Raw genomic sequence first — 17,417 nt, 5'->3', positions numbered from 1 at the left:
TTTGTACTTAACTGGTGGCTCCCTAATTATATCTTGTCTAGTAACTCAAAGAATTTCACAAGGTGCTCGTGTGACATTCCCTAGGGTACAATCTGGACAGTGAACATCTGTGTCCTCTCAATCCACCAACCTGGGGTTCCTTTCACACTGCTTTGCTGTTAACACACCACCTCTAGCTTGTAAATTAACTCCCAGCTAAATGACTGGTTCTAGCCAGCCACTCCTCAGTTACATTGCAGTGACACCAGCAGATTCCCAGTCTCAGACTTGTCCCCAGAAATGTGCATCTTTCTTTCTAGACAATACAAGCTATGCACAAGTCTTGTTTTCTCAAATGGAGCTTCCCAAACACTTCAATCCAAACACACTGGCTTAGATAATAATAAAACAAGTTTAGTAACTACATAACCATAGATTTTAAGTGATTACAAGAAATGAGGCATAAAAGTCAGAATTGGTTACAAAGAAATAAAAGGTAAAACACAAACTAATACCTAAGTGAATTCAAAGCAAAGGCTTTTCTCACCGCATGCTTGTACTGCTAAATTCCTTCAGTCAGGACCACTCGCCCAGTTCAGTGGTGCTTCCTTTGTCTTTCAAATGTTGCTGATGCTGTGAGCAGAGAAAAAGGGAAGAGAAAGGTGATTTGGGGCTTCTATTCCTTATTTTTTTTATATTTTCCTCCTCTTTCAGAATTATCTCCAGCTGCGGTGCAGATGACAGCAAGTCTGTTTGGGACAGGAACCCCCAGCTGTTTGTTTGCCAATATGTAATTTTCTCACTTACAGCCTTCTTCCTGACAAAGAGTGGCCACTTAACTCAGTAATAATCTACTTGATTATGTTGACACCACGCCAAGGTGCTAGCTAATCTTTTGTCTCTGAGGAACTGATTTGGGCTGATTTTCTAAATTTAAAGCACATCTCAGCAATGTCATACAATAAAATGTTATAAACAGTGCTTAATTTGTGCTCTGGCACCTCTAGGCTTGGCAGTTCATAGCCCGGCATCTCTGGGCTTGCTACGTCCGTTATGAAGCTAAAACAATTGCTTGAGTCCCAGCACCTTTTCATTACAAATTAAGCACTGGTCATAACTTTACATACAATGTTGCCATACATACTTTACCAGGACAATAATGATCAGTGAATTATGAGTTTTCAAATGATATCCCACAAGGCATACATTTACAAAAGTGATAAATTTTGGAAAACTGATGAAAATAATGGTACAGTCTGTCACAGCTAGTTACCTTTCTCCTTATAAATCCATAATCCTTTGTATCATTCTCAAGACAAATTGCTTGAGGACTTTTGCTGCTGCCAGAAAAACATCTGCAAATATTAAATCTGCTGCTGTAAAATAATTCCCATTCCACTTTGTAATCAATAATTAAATGCCATTTGAATGTAATCTATTATGTGTATTATCCTTATGCAGTAATGAAACACTCAACTTTTAACACACTTTACAGCTAATTTTCAACTAATTTAACATTACCCCTCTGGTGTAGGCAGATTCATAGATTTTTTTACACCCAGAAGGAACCATTACGTTCATCCAGTCTGACGACCTGCATAACACAGGCCAAAGAACCTCATCCAGTTTTTGCAGCAAGCTCTGAATTTATGTTTAAACTATTGTGATATCTCTTTTAGAAAGATATTCAGTCTTGACTCAGTAAGTTATGGAGAATCCACTTCATTTCTAGGCAAGTTGGTCAAATGGTTAATTACAATTGGAACAATGCTGATTTAATTACTATTAATTAAAAATATCTTATTTCTAGTCTGAATTTGTCTAGCTTCAACTTTCAACCATTGCACGTTGTTATGCCTTTTTCTGCTATACAGAACACCCTTGCGATAACAAACCCCCTCGGGATCCAAGCCAGGGGGTTGTTATAGAAAAAGAGACCTGCCATGGGGGCGGGGCGGGTGGGGTTTGAGAGATGGGATCCAGGAATCAGGTTCATTATATCCGAAGGTTTGTTATTATGAAGGGCATTATAGTGAGGGTATACTGTATATGAAAGAGCTGTCTAATGTTAGTAACCTCACCCTTACGTATGCAGACCATGATCATCTTTTAAATTTCTCTTGGATAAACTAATTAGACTGAGCTTCTTATGCATATTTGTCAGACCTCAAATCATTCTTGTAGCTCTTCTCTGAATCATTTCCAATTTTTTGACATCCTTTATAATAATAATATCTGGTTCTTCTATAGGACTTTCAGGTTTGGGCACCAGAACTGGACACAGTATTCCCATAATGGTCTCACTAATGCCATAAACAGAAGTGACACAACTTCCCTACATGATATTCCCCTGTTTATGTATCCAAGGATTTTGTTCACCCTCTTAGGTACAGCACCACACTAGGAGCTCATGATCAATTGCTGATCTACCATGATGCCTAACTTCTTTTCAATAGCTGCATTGCAGGATATTGTGTCTCACCTTGTTACTATTTACAATCATTCTTACGTGTATTGTTGTTCAAACATGTATTTGTTCTTTCTTGCATTTGGCTGTATTAAAATTCATGATGCTCAAATGAGCCCATGTTATCAAGTGATCCATTTCACTCTGTATAACTGACCTGCCCTGACCTTCTTTTACTATTCCACTGATTTTTTTTTGTATCTTCAAATTTTACTAATAATTTTATATTTTCTTCAAGATCACTACTAAAGATATTGAATAACAGGTAAGTAAGCATTATAATCCTGGTAGTGGTGTGGGGGAGAGGAATCAGACACACAAAAAGCTCTAGTGATTTGCCCAAGACCATGCCACAATAGTCTCAGGCTCACAATTCTATTATCTAGTTTTAATACTACCTTCCTGTTCTATTAAAACCATTTAAACAAGACCTAACTAAAATATTAATATGCTTGATTTATTTTGTGATGCAGTAAGGGGATCTTGTAAGATTGGTGTTGCATTAGTTAAGATTTTGTTCTTGTTTATCATAGGGAGGCAGGTTAAGTTTCAGTTAATATAAAATTCACAGTGCTTGAGGCTTTTCTATCTGCTTCCATTACTGTTATTTCCTAATTCCTTGACTCAAAGTATTTCTCCAATTCCTCCCTCCCTCTCTTTACTAAACACCCTGATTCCCAGTGTATTTGATCTCCCAGAAGACCCACAACAGTGTGGAACTGGCAGGTTAAATTAATCTTCTGTTAATAACACTTAATAATAATATGTAACTAGCTGAGGGACTTCTCTCAGGAAAGAGCAAAATCAACAAATCTTTGGATATGCTTCATGTCAAGTTATATTTTTGCATTTCAGTGGCCAGCTTAGAATCATAGAATCATAGAATATAAGGGTTGGAAGGGACCCCAGAAGGTCATCTAGTCCAACCCCCTGCTCGAAGCAGGACCAAATCCCAGTTAAATCATCCCAGCCAGGGCTTTGTCAAGCCTGACCTTAAAAACCTCTAAGGAAGGAGATTCTACCACCTCCCTAGGTAACGCATTCCAGTGTTTCACCACCCTCTTAGTGAAAAAGTTTTTCCTAATATCCAATCTAAACCTCCCCCACTGCAACTTGATGGTGGTTGCTTGGTGGTATACGTTTTTTTTTTACGCTCAATATTCTCATCACCACTATTATTCTGGGCTCACAATAATTCAGAAAAAATCCAGTGCAATCTGTGCCTAAAAGAATTTAATAGGATGAGGGCAGCCTTTTGATAAATGTACCATTTACTGGCTATCTATGGCTTTGCTAAGGAAACTCAATTTAGATGGATTGTATGAAGTGCGCAAACTTCTTTCCCAGCAACAAATCTACGTGATCTGTCACTTGTGTGAAATGGTCACCAGATGATTGATGTAATAAAACAAAGACTGCTTTTAAATTAAGTCGTCTCTAGATGTGTAGCATAGCAGATAGGTAAATCTGAGTACTGTTGTGCTCTGTTGTCAAATTGAAATTTCATTTGAACTCATTTGTTAGTACTTTATTGACAATTCTGGACATTCTGTGTATTCAACACCAAATACAGTTTGTAAACTGTAATACTACTTCAAGACAGAAAATTTTAAGGCCCCTTTAAAAGCTAGATTCCAAAGCAGGCCTGCAGTAAGCAGGTTCCACTCATTAACTTAATTGGACCTGGTTACATCCAGCTTAGATTTGGCCTTAACTCAAATATATGGTATAACTCTGGTTTCAGAGGAAAAAAACCTGACTACAGTATAATTTTGAGATGCTAAGGAAATTAGATATTTAGTTTTGTATAGCTGCTGCCCAACTTATTCTTGCAATGATGATAGAGAAGTGAAGATAAATCTAAGTGAGATGACAGTCGTAGCTCCTTAGATCTATGTTGTGAGTTACATGTTGTACAATCACCTACAATTTAGGATGGATGATGGTCATTCATTGGACAGCCCCGCCAATATATTTTCTTCCAGAAGTTTGTTTCCCATTTGGGTTACCTGGCAGGATTTGGAAAGTACGGATCCAGCAGTTTGCTGATGTTCCTGTGGCAGGAAGCCCTTACAGCAGAGGATGACAAGGCATGGATTCCTTTTCCACAATTCTTAACATATTTGGGAACAGAAGTCCCAAGGTCAATGGATAAAAGGCATGGAGGAGTGGTGGAGTATGTCACCATCAGGCACAACTCTATTCCTTGAGAAAACCTGTTCCTCACCATACTGATTTGGTTTGGGAGTTGTAGCTTGGATGTTTTCTGCCTTTAGAATCAAGGGTACGTGGTGGAGTAAATAGTTTCTACAGAAGGGAATTCTGGATGCTGGGCAACAGTGCAGCTTGAGTAATTTTATCTCAATAAAAGTTGCAACCTTGACTTTTAATCCAAATACCAGTGTGCAGCATTTTCTTTCCTCCTCTTCCAGAGTGGCATCAGTGAAAGCATGTTGTAAAAATGCAGAAGGTACAACAGAGGTCACACTGAATGGCTCACAAACTTTTATTATTTTCTAATGCAAACAAACTTAAATTCTCTACTCTTCCTGAACGAATAGAAAGAATAAAACAATGAGAAACTGTACAACGTGAAGGCGGGAATGATGAGGGCAGATGTTAGAAGGATATAAGCAAGTGAAATGCAGGTACAAAAGACATTCAAGAGTAACACAGTGAATGATGAGTATATGGGATAAGTCTACGTGTTAAGATATGTTTATTTTGGCATTGCTTCACCTCTTTCTCGTGATAGATACCTTGTATGTATCATGATTTCACAACTCTAATGTATGTGCCAAATGGTGTCCAGAAGTTTCAACACTGTTTTAAAAAAAATACAATAATATATTTGTGAGTATGCAAATATCTCATTAAATAATTTGCATTAAACTTCACGCATGCAGCCATACAAAGCCATGCATAAACATCCATATGCCTCAAATAAGAGGATTCCTTTACTAGGACTGCCTGAAGTAAAATCTACAAATGCCCTAAGTGCAGTGATTTTGTTACAATACAATGAAGACCAAAATAACAGCTCCTAACCAGCCTCTAGGGGCATTCCAGTAGAGGGGTATAAAGATAATTGTGTCGTCTGGTAATCTCTATATACTGTCCTGCCTGCCTGCAGTCCGATGCCCCCTGATAGCAACAAGGTGTGTCTCTGCCCAGCTCTTGGCCTTCCTAGCTGCCTACAACCAGCCTTTCTGTCCACAGTCAGCTACCAGGCTCCTGCCTCTAGCCTGCCTCCTCTGCCCTTACACAGCCTCAGTATTTTTCCTTTGCCTGAGCTAGGCTATACTTCACTTTCTTGTACTCTGGGTTTATGGAAGTAGATGAGGAGGGAGTTAAACAATGCCGGGTAATGAGTCAGCTGGCTTCTTGCAATATGTTTCTTTCTTATGTTTATGTAGTTGTGAAGAGATCCAGAAATTTGGGGAGAGATGCTTTAATTCCGAGGCCCACATGGGAGTCACAAAACTGCATCCCCCTTAGTTGATCATTCCATCTTAACAGAAATATGGTAGATACGTAGGATGTGGTTAACTCGGGAACTGACCATGGCAAAATAGTTCTGTGAAGAAATGGAAAAATAAATATCCATCCACTGAAGCAAAGTAATCTGTACTCAATATAATTAGCTGCAGATAATGAGGTGGTATCTATCAACAGATTCAAACACAACCCTTGGACTATACAGATATAGATATCCAGGATACTACAAATTAATAGTTACAGAATGTACAAGGTCTCATGCAACTGGCTCAGATAAAAAAAAAAATCTAACTATATGACCTGAACACACACTGCTTTGAGATTTAAGAGTTAATTTAACTTAAAACGAATGTGTGACATTCTGTACTTTATTTTGCCCAGGACTGGAACAGAAGTAAAAGCTGTTTAGAGCTATCTTAAGAGCGACATCTCATTTGTGTAAAGAACAACTTCTGCTCTTCTTCCACCCCTACACATTTTCCCCTACACAACAACTGGCTAAGCAGCAGTTCTGCAGAGAAGGACCTGGGGATGAGTCAGCAGTGTGCCCTTTTTGCCAAGAAGGCTAATGGCATATTGGGCTGCATTAGTAGGAACGTTGCCAGCAGATCGAGGGAAGTGATTATTCTCTTCTATTTGGCACTGGTGAGGCCACGTCTGGAGTATTGCATCCAGTTTTGCCCCCCCCCCACCACAGAAAGGATGTGGGCAAAGTGGGGAGAGTCCAGCAGAGGGCAACAAAAATGATCAGGGGGCTGGGGCACATGACTTACGAGGCGAGGCAAGGGACCTGGGCTTGTTTAGTCTGCAGAAGAGAAGAGTGAGGGGGGATTTGATAGCAGCCTTCAACTACCAGAAGTGGTGTTTCAAAAAGGATGGAACTTGGCTGTTCTCAGTGGTGGCAGATGACAGAACAAGGACCAGTGGTTTCAAGTTGCATTGGGGGAGGTCTAGGTTGGATATTAGGAAAGGGTTGGACTAGATGACTTCCTGAGGTCTCTTCTAACCCTAATCTTCTATGATTCCATGGCAGGATGCTGAGTGGTGAATCCAGTTGTGGATCTATCACTGTAGCTCTACAGATTGTCTTCCCCTGTGGAGAGATGATGCAGCTGGCCTGCAAGCTTCTTTAGCTTCCTGCTAGTAAACCTGGTTGTCAATCCTATACTCACTCCTGACTTAGATCTGAGCTCTGATTTCAAAAGTGCTAAGTGGTATGTAGAATCCCATGCTGTTCCTCTGCACAGAGGTGATTTTCATGGAAGGGGTTTCATTTGGAACACACATTTTCATTTCAGAGCTGTTTTGATCTTGAGCAGACAAAAGTTTATATTTCCCAATAGTGTCCACATGTGTTCATTGCAACAAGAATCTACTAAATTGAATATCATGGATATTTAAAGTAGCTGAATATTTTTATAAGTAATATCTGTAGCCATGCAACTTTCAAACTAAAATAATCAAGGCAATTAAATCTAATCATGTCAAGGACTAAATTGATTGTCTGCATGAGCCAGGAAGGATTTTATTTCTGCCAAGTAAATTACTGCACAGTTGGCTTGCTGCTTTGTTGTTGTTGTTGGGGGAGGGGTGAGAGAGATGAGGGCATCACCTTCCTTGAAGTCTAAGGTATTGACCACTGTCAGAAAGGGAATACTAGACTAGAAGGATGCATGGTTTGATCTGTTACGGTAAATTCTATTTGAGCATAAGCTTTTGTGGGCTAAAGCCCACTTCATCAGATGCATGCAGTGGAAAATACAGTTGGAAGATACGTATATATATACACACACACAGAGAGAACATGAAAAAAATGGGGTTGCCATACCAACTCTTCATGAGACCAATCGATTAAGGTGGGCTATTATCAGCAGGAGAAAAAAAAACTTTTGTAGTGATAATCAGGATGGCCCATTTCAAACAGTTAACAAGAAGGTGTGAGTAACAGTAGGGGGGAAATAGTTTTTAGTTTGTGTAAGGACTCATCCACTCCCAGTCTTTATTCAAGCCTAATTTAATGGTGTCCCATTTACAGATTAATTCCAGTTCTGCTGTTTCTTATTGGAGTCTGTTTTTGAAGTTTTTTTTGTTGAATAATTGTGACTTTTAGGTCTGTAGTTGAGTGTCCAGGGAGGCATGCCCCTCTGCCATGTACATTGATCAAACCAGACAGTCTCTACAAAAAGAATAAATGGACACAAATCAGATGTCAAGAATTATAACATTCAAAAACCAGTTGGAGAACACATCAACCTCCCTGGACACTTAATTACAGACTTAAAAATTGCAATTATTCAACAAAAAAACTTCAAAAACAGATTCAAACAAGAAATAGCAGAACTGGAATTAATCTGCAACCTGGACACCATTAAATTAGGCTTGAATAAAGACTGGGAGTGGATGAGTCCTTACACTAACTAAATACTATTTCCCCATGCTAATTTTTCCCCTACTGTTACTCACACATTCTTGTCAACTGTTGGAAATGGGCCATCCTGATCATCACTACAAAAGTTTTTTTTTCCCCCCTCCTGCTGATAATAGCCCACCTTAATGGATTGGTCTTGTTGAGAGTTGCTATGGCAACCCCCATTTTTTCATTTTCTCTGTGTACATATATCTTCCGACTGTATTTTCCACTGCATGCATCTGATGAAGTGGGTTTTAGCCCACGAAAACTTATGCTCAAATAAATTTGTTAGTCTCTAAGGTGCCACAAGTACTCCTTGTTCTTTCTGCTGATACAGACTAACACGCTACCACTCTGAAACCAGTAAATTCTATATCTCTACAAGTGGGACAAGCGTTTGCATTTATTTCAAGTTCCCTGCATAGTGATGAAGAACAAACTTATCAGACAGGTGGACCTTCCAGGGGCTTTTTTGCTGCAGCTCTTAATTCATATGCTGCACTCCGTACTTATTTTTGTAACTGCATTTTCCTCTCCATTCTTTCAGAGCTGTGGTTCTGTGGTTAGAAAAGCCCCTGCGTGATATCCATGTATTTACTTTGATGTTTAATCCTTACATTTAAATATTGGAGCTGAATGCTTTCCGCTTAAACACACGTTTCCCCTCTGTGTAGCAGAACGACCTCTGTTCAGGGTGATCGGATGAGAATTCACCTACTGGGCGTGATCCAAAAATAACGACAGATTAACTTTGCCCTATCAGCGTGTGCTGATTTGCAACTGTTAAGAGTCAGAGAGAACGTGTACTCTGATCAGTCTTGAAAGAAGTGGATAGTAGAACATGGGAACTAAATCCCTGTGCCTTCTTTTGGCGTCTGTTCTGGTAGCATATTATGTTTACACACCAGTTCCAGAGACTATTGAGGAACGCTGGAAACTGATGCTCATAAATGCTGGCTTTAGAAGTGTAGCACATGTGGTAAGTTTAGAATTTTATTTACTCCAGGTGCTTATGTATGAAATTGAGTTCAAGTAATGTATTAATGTGGAGAAAAGAAAAATACAGATCAAAGAATAATATCAGTGTCTGGTTAAGTAATATCCAAAATTATATCTAAGAATACCTGAAACCAAGCAAGGAACTTTAACCCTGACACTAAATAAACTATTACAGAAAAATCAAATCTACGATCATAAGTATATACAATAACAGAAATATATTAATTTGAATGCAGATGAGGCAGTTCAAACTTGTAGCTGATTTGCAATTTACTCTACAATCCTGTATAGCTAAATTATTGCTGTTTGTTTTTTCTTCCCTCTTGAGCCTAACTAGAAATATTGTGTCAGACTTCGGAGGAAGGAAAGCGAGAGGTGCATTTAAATATGGTACATCATTGGGGATTTAGATAGTCCACGCGCGCAGGGGTGAGGTTATGAATAAACACCAGCTAATTATAGAAGTGCTAATGTAATCAATCACATATAAAGCTCTTAGACTTTCTAATCACTTTCCCTGGGTACTGATGCAAGGTCTAATTGTAATCTTGTGCGATAACGGGAGAGGTGGCTGACTCAGCAGCACAGAACTGTGTACAGCCTTCTAGAAATGATTGGGAGAGCGGTGTGGCTCTAATGGCTACACAGGGCACATTTAAATAGGCACACCTATGCGTTTGTCTCTGTTTATTACATTTGGGGCTTCATTTTAGTCATATGCTATGCAGTCATCACTCACTCTTGCCATGTACACCACGTATACTTAACAGGGCTTTTTCTTCCTGTGTGAATAAACAAGGCTGTAGTTTCCAGCTCTGGCTAGTCAACCCTGGAGAAGTATTGTGTGTGGAACGGTTTAAGAAACATACATCTTAAACTTCTGATATACTCAAGCTCCCCCTTGCCTAAAACGCAGCCTGCATGTGCTAATCAGCAGAGGCTGCAGCAATGTTGATCTTTTGTTATGCACTTTTGTCGGAGCTAGCTATGAAGGTGGTGGTTGTTGAGGGGGGAGGTATTGCTCTGTCTATGGTAAACATGGAGCGGGGGAGGTTACGAACTTAGCTGAAAGGTGAAACTGAAAGGTTGCTCGGCTGAGGCTGTAAACGCCAGGGCTCAAGTTTCAGGAGTGCTCTTATTTCGGGGGGGTGGGGGGCTCGTTGTCTCAGCTCTTTGGTGCCCAGCTTGAGATGCTTGGGTATGATTTGCAGAAGTGCCGCGCATCCACCTCTTTCACTGACTTCCCTTGGAGTTGAGGGTGCTTCTCTCTGAAAACTAAGCCCTGCGTGTCTGGATTTGTTCACCCCAAATTATTGTCCAATTTTGAGCACTTTGGCATGGGAGAATAGGTTTTTGGGGTGGTGGGCGGTCTCCTGTTGGTGTTAGTTGGGAAGTGAGTTGTGGGATCTAGGAGGGGGAAAACAATCATTTAGTTAATTTATAAATAAACTGGGCTCTGCTCTTTGATGGGCTTTTGTTTTGGTCTCTGTATCTCATGCATCCTGCACTAGATTGTTGGATCGGTTCCAAATCTCATCTGTGTGCAGGATAACTCTTGTTTGCCTTATGGACTTTGCAAGCCTGAAAACCTCCATTAGAGAGAGAGACACCCCTCACCCCCTGCAGTAAAAAATCCAGTGTGAGCAGATTTCAAGTTATCCCCCATGCTGGAGGGACTGACTAGGATGGCTGCAAAACTGCAAATTTTAAAGTAGTTGCTATAGTATAATTTCATTATGGGTTTTGTTTGGGGTGACCAGATAGCAAGTGTGAAAAATTGGGACACTTTCCCCCCCAGGGGATGGGCTGGGCTATAGTTGCCTATATAAGGCAAAGCCCCAAATATTGGGACGTCTGATCACCCTTCGTTTGTTTGTCATGTGCCAGGTGAGTTTGAGGTCTGATTGGTGAGGGCTAAGAAAGAGTGGGGAAAACTAACATCCAGTCCCCAGACATACTATTGAAAGTATTCTTTGTGTCCAAGTAAATAAAGAAGTGAGAGGCTACTTAACAGGGCCCATTGTGAAAAGCTAAGACTAAGAGTCTAATTATCTCCTTTAAAACACAGACTGGACATACTGTATTGTCTATTAAGTGAAGTAAGATGCATAGGATGTGATTCTGTGTCTGAGGGAGTTGGTCCTTACCCATTTGGGTAAGATTACTAATATCACAGGGAAACAGTTGTGTCCAGGGTGTGAGTGTGTGAAACAAAGTTTGTGGGCAGAAACACATTATGGTATGAGTTTGTTTCCAGGGCGAGATACTGACATGCTTGATTGTCTCAGTTCAAGATGCTCAAGAGTGGAATGTCAGATAATGAAAGTCAGGGCAGATGGGCATTAACTGAGCTTTATGGTGAAGTTCGAATAGTGTTTGCAAGTATGTTTGGCTCTTTGCTTTTATAAGTAATGTATTCACTCAATATTTAAAAAGAAATTCTTTCCAGTAGAATGTTCTATGGGTGTGCCCTAAAACTCTGCACAGAGCTCTTTGTAAAGTTGATGATTACACAATGTGACATGGATGATTTCAACAACTCTGCATGGACCCTGAGTGTGAATGAATACTGTGTAATAAAATGAAAAAAGCAGCATGGTCTAGAGTTCTGAGAGTCTGGAGAGCCTGAGTTTTAATCCTGGTTCTGCTGCTGACTCACTAGGTAGCCTTGGGCAAATCATGGGTTAATCTCTCTATGCTTCAGTTCCCCCATCTGTACAATAGGCATCCTATCAGCCTCTCAGGAGCACTGTGGATTAAACAGTTAGTTTGAACAGTACTTAAAATGTAGAGATGTTTATAATGTTGTAACAGAAAAACATACCATGGCTTTTTCAAGTGGAAACAATTTCTCACACACACTAATTGATTTCTATACCATTTCTGACATACAATACATAGCCTAATTATTACTTGTCTAGTCACTTTTGTCAGATGTGCTAGGAAAAATAGAGTGAGAAACAGGATTGTTTTAAAAGTTTATAACTCATGAGACCTCAGCAGGGACAAAGGAAATATATATAATTCTAGATGTTAGTGCATAGTTACACATATGTTGCAATATGCAGGCCCAGCTGAAGCAAATCATGATCTGCTTGCAAATTCGTTGGATTGGATGGGCAAAACTTCTTGAGTAACATCATTCACCTCTAACCTATCCCAAACTTGTAGAATATGTGATGATAGGCCATAAGTAATGTGTCTAATACAGATGTGTATGTGGTTTTGAGGGGAATTGAGGGAGTTGTTGGTAAAGGTTTAATGTTAAACCAGAAGAGGAGAAGCCTGCAATATACTCCAGCCCAGGAAATGATAAAAGGGAGAGCTCTTTAAAATGGACTCAAGTTATTATTATGACAGAGTTTTGTCACAATGAAATGGCGCATACAACACAGTGTGCATTGCTATAACACAGCTATCAAACATCACACTAGTACTTGAACCTGTCTGAGCAGGACACCAAGAACACCCTGCAGCTGTAGAGTTGGCAGCATTGTCTGAACAAGCTCTGGTAATACGTTCTCATTTTTTTGACAAGTACAGTGTTTGACAGCATTACTGGGTCTAGTCTGCAAGAAATTCATGCACATGCGTAACTCCTATTAATCTCTGTGGGAGTTGTGTGCATCCAGTGCATGATCCTACTTCCATTGAACTCTCCTGGACTTTAACAGGGTCGAGCCCCTATAAATCGGAGAGAAGATGCATTGTTACAACTACAGCAGTGTCTTCTTTTCATTTTTAAAGTGGAATTGGTACTTCTGAAGGATGTTGCATTAACTGCACTTGGGACTGAAGTCTTTTCTCCATAGAATTGGTTCAGTGCTGGCACCAATAGTGCAAATTTCCTCACATCAGTTGGCCAGATTATGATCTCACAAACAGCAGTGCAAAGCTGGAGGAACTCCTTTGACTCTGATAGTTTCTCTGGATTTATACCAGTATAAATTAGATCTGAAACTGGCCCAAAGTGTCTTAAACCTGTTCTGGATGGGAAACACTAGAAGCCAGATGGTAAGTCATTGTACTCAATCCTTGGCTTTATTGATCAGACTCTCAGCAAGGGTTCCACTTGTGATGGTGGTTTTTGAGATTAGGTCTCCTGTCTACTATGAACTCAAAAATAATCACTTGCTCTGATGAATAATACTCTGTGCTTGGTGTCAAAAGCAGCCTTTAGCACTGTTGTGTTTTGGTTCTCTAGAGATGACCAACAGCAGGATTGGATGCTTTGTACTGGAAGGAATGTCGTATTCCAGTCATTCTGAATAAAGAGGCAATCTATAGAAAAGTCTTTTTTATGTATTCCTGTTTTTCCTTTAGGGTTAATACCAAAAATCCCCACCAAGATCACTTAGCATGTGCTGCTGAACTGCCATATGACCAGATGGGAATGATTTGTGGTCACTTAATTATGGGTCTGAATGTGAAGAGGTGATCTAATTTGAAAGGCTGCATGTCTTTTGAGTCTTCCAATTTCTTGTTTTGATTTAAAAAAAACAAACACAAATTGCATCAAATACCAAGATAAAAGGGCAAATGAAGCTGTGAAACTGCAAACTGAAGTGTTTTCTCTCTTCCTTACAAATATCATGGGGAATGTTGCCTGTGCTTTCCAAGCCCACCCGCAAAGATTTCCCTGGTTTCAGATTTCAAGGGCCAGATCCTCAGACGATGTAAATTAGCATTGATACACTGAAGTCTTTTCCTGAGTGTGGATGCAATATATAGTCAGCTTCACTTTTACCTGGACACGTTGATATGGCATGCTGTTGAGTTTTAAAACCAATACCATTGAGTTCCACTCTCCACTACTTTTGAGTCTGGAAAGGATGCTGCAATGGATACAAGAATTCTGAAGTAAAGGGGGAGGTTTACACTTCCATCTTGTGAGTGGATCCAAACTAGCAGGCACATGTCTGTCCAGAGTCCCACTGATTTCAGTGGGGCTCTCTTTGGTCACAGGATTCCACAGCACAGGTGGTGCTGATTACAAGATGATGGACCTTAGTTTGCTCATTTATATGTTAATACCAAGAATAGTCTTCCAGTTCTAAGCTATTTCATAGCAGAGCTGGGGTCTGATCTCTAGGAACACACTGGAAAGATGGGTGATGTATGGCTACACAGGGCTCTGCGAGTGTTTTCTCTCTGTGTAATAAAGTAATTGTATACAAGGGTTAAGTCAATGTGTGTAAGCAGTATAAAGTGTTGTAAAATGTTTCGATAAAGAGGAGTTTCTTTGTTGCCTGAGTCTACACTTTGTCAAACATTTTTCTTGCCTTCAGGACTCTGGATTCCTCCCCCTTCCCCCCACGCTGGACATTAGAATGTCCTTTATGCTGAGTTCTCATCAGTCTTTTTGGTAAATTGACTGCTTATTCAGCTACGTGGATTTCATCTTAAAGGGACACCTTGAACTTGAAGTCTTTTCAATGAGAAAGAACCAGAACAATTAAAAGCTCTTTTGGACAGTGCACATGGCAATTTTAGGTGTTTTATAATCAGAGTTCCCTGTTTTTAAAAATATTTTTCTCTTCCCTGTTGCTGTGTGGAAAAACCCACACCAAAAGAGGAAAATCAATTTACTATTCATGGCAAATTGCGAAAGTAACTATACAGAAAGTGCTGTCAAATGGACAAAGTAAACAAACTGCAAAAATGGAGGAAATTTTTTCTTATCTGCCAGTTATAGAAATCTCTGGTGTTATAATAGTAGTAGGGATAGAAGTGACATTTTAAACTGATATCTCTTGAAACCTGAGGAAGTGGATTGACAATTAAAATTCAGTAAAAAGGTTGAACACTTCTTGGGATTTAAAAAAACATCAACAAGGAACAGAAAGTTCACAGCCCTGAACCTAAGAAAAATTCTCAAGAACATATGATAAGCCAGATTTTTAGTACATTAATAGAGTTACACCAGTGATCAATTTGGCCAACTGTATTTAGTTTTAGGGAGAGTAATAAAAGGGTGGAGTATTCATATAAACTGTGTAATGTGTATGACTATACAACGTAGGGGTGGGTGGGTAAGATTCTGTGTATATATACATCAGGGTTGTCAATTAATCAGAGTTAACTCACACAATTAACTCAATATATTAACTGCAATTAAAAAAATTAATCACGATTAATTGCACTGTTAAACAATAGAACACCAGTTGACATTTATTCAATATTTTTGGATTTTTTTCTACATTTTCAAATATATTGATTTCTATTACAACACAGAATACAAAGTGTACAGTGCTCACTTTATATTATTATTTTTATTACACATATATTTGCACTGTAAAAATGATAAGCAAAAGAAATAGTATTTTTCAGTTCACCTCATAAAAGTACTGTAGTGCAATCTCTTTATTGTGAAAGTGTAACTTACAAATGTAGATTTTTTTTGTTACATAACTGCACTCAAAAACAAAACAATGTAAAACTTTAACGCCTCCAAGTCCACTCAGTCCTACTTCTTGTTCAGCCAATTGCTAAGACAAACAAGTTTGTTTATATTTAAGAGAGATACTGCTGCCTGCTTCTTATATACAGTGTCCCCAGAAAGTGAGACAGGCATTCACATGGCACTTTTATAGCCAGCATTGCAAGGTATTTATGTGCCAGATATGTTAAACATTCGTATGCCTCTTCATGCTTTGGCCACCATTCCAGAGGACATGCTTCCATGCTGATGACGCTCATTAAAAAAATAATGTGTTAATTAAATTTGTGACTGAACTCCTTGGGGGAGAATTGTATGTCTTCTGCTCTGTGTTTTACCCGCATTCTGCCATATATTTCATGTTATAGCAGTCTCGGATGATAACCCAGCATATTGTTGGTTTTAAGAACACTTTCACTGCAGATTTGACAAAACACAGAGGAGGTACCAATGTGAGATTTCTACGGATAAATACAGCACTCGACCCAAGGTTTAAGAATCTGAAGTGCCTTCCAAAATTTGAGAGGGATGAGGTGTGGAGAATGCTTTCAGATTTCTTAAAAGAGCAACACTTTGATGCAGAAACTACAGAACCCGAACCAGAAAAAAAGAAAATCAACCTTTTGCTGGTGGCATCTGACTCAGATGATAATGAACATGTATCGGTCCGCTCTGCTTTGGATCATTATCTAGCAGAACCCATCATCAGCCTGGACGCATGTCCTCTGGAATGGTGGTTGAAACATGAAGGGACATATGAATCTTTAGCGCATCTGGCATGTAAATATCTTGCAATGCCGACTACAACAGTTCCATGTGAATGCCTGTTCTCACTTTCAGGTGACACTGTAAGCAAGAAGTGGGCAGCATTATCTCCTGCAAATTGTAACCAAACTTGTTTGTCTGAGTGATTGGCTGAAATAGGACTGAGTTGTAGGTTCTGAAGTTTTACATTTTATTTTTGAATGCAGTTATTTTTTGTACATAATTCTACATTTGTAAATTCAACTTTCATGATACAGAGATTGCACTACAGTACTTGTATTAGGTGAATTGAAATATACTATTTCTTTTGTTGTTTACAGGGCAAACACTTGTAATCAAAAATAAATATAAAGTGAGGACTGCACACTTTGTATTCTGTGTAGTAATTGAAATCAATATATTTGAAAATGTAGAAAACTGCCAAAAATATTTAAATAAATGGTATTCTATTATTAACAGTGCTGCAATTAGTTTTTTTAATCACTTGACAGCCCTAATATACATTCAACTTACGTAGAAATACACAAGATAGAAAATGTAAATTATTCTGCATATACCCACAACCACTTGCAACAGCAGTCACAGATACATTCTCTTATTCTCAGTTACCTCTTATTGTTTGGGTAGTTTGGATATGAAGTATTTAGATCTTTATTTCTGAAACAGATTTTCAGATCTTGAGTTGTTTTGGGGAGCTTGGATATTACTACATTCCAGATTGACTTTCATGCTCACTCCTTCCTCAGTTTAGTATGGTACTTGCCTATCCTGAGCTGGTGCTGCGGTGATTCATCTGCTAAGTTCTTTGATGGAAAATGCTATAGAAGTCCTCAACATTATTGTTACTGTAATAAAGTATT

At 39.1% G+C, this 17,417-nt stretch overlaps 1 protein-coding gene across 3 annotated transcripts in view; it reads left to right on the top strand.

The window, feature by feature from the left end:
- LOC125642936 (arylacetamide deacetylase) overlaps positions 1-17,417 on the top strand; it is a 112,857-nt gene that overhangs the window by 68,912 nt on the left and 26,528 nt on the right. Inside the window, exon 1 of one of the 3 annotated variants that reach the window (XM_048864898.2) lies at positions 9,102-9,333. The exons of 1 other annotated variant lie outside the window; for it this stretch is intronic. In XM_048864898.2, the coding sequence (XP_048720855.1) occupies positions 9,196-9,333 (138 nt within the window). In that variant the 5' untranslated portion in view covers positions 9,102-9,195. Of the gene's footprint in view, positions 1-9,101; positions 9,334-13,006; positions 13,368-17,417 lie in introns of those variants that run through there. One more of the 3 variants, XM_075132180.1, reaches the window with a different exon arrangement.

This window comes from Caretta caretta, chromosome 9, assembly GCF_965140235.1.
Source record: "Caretta caretta isolate rCarCar2 chromosome 9, rCarCar1.hap1, whole genome shotgun sequence".
Lineage (NCBI taxonomy): Eukaryota > Metazoa > Chordata > Testudines > Cheloniidae > Caretta > Caretta caretta.
Note: the sequence above shows the minus strand (reverse complement) of the source record. Positions and strands in the feature narration are given on the sequence as shown.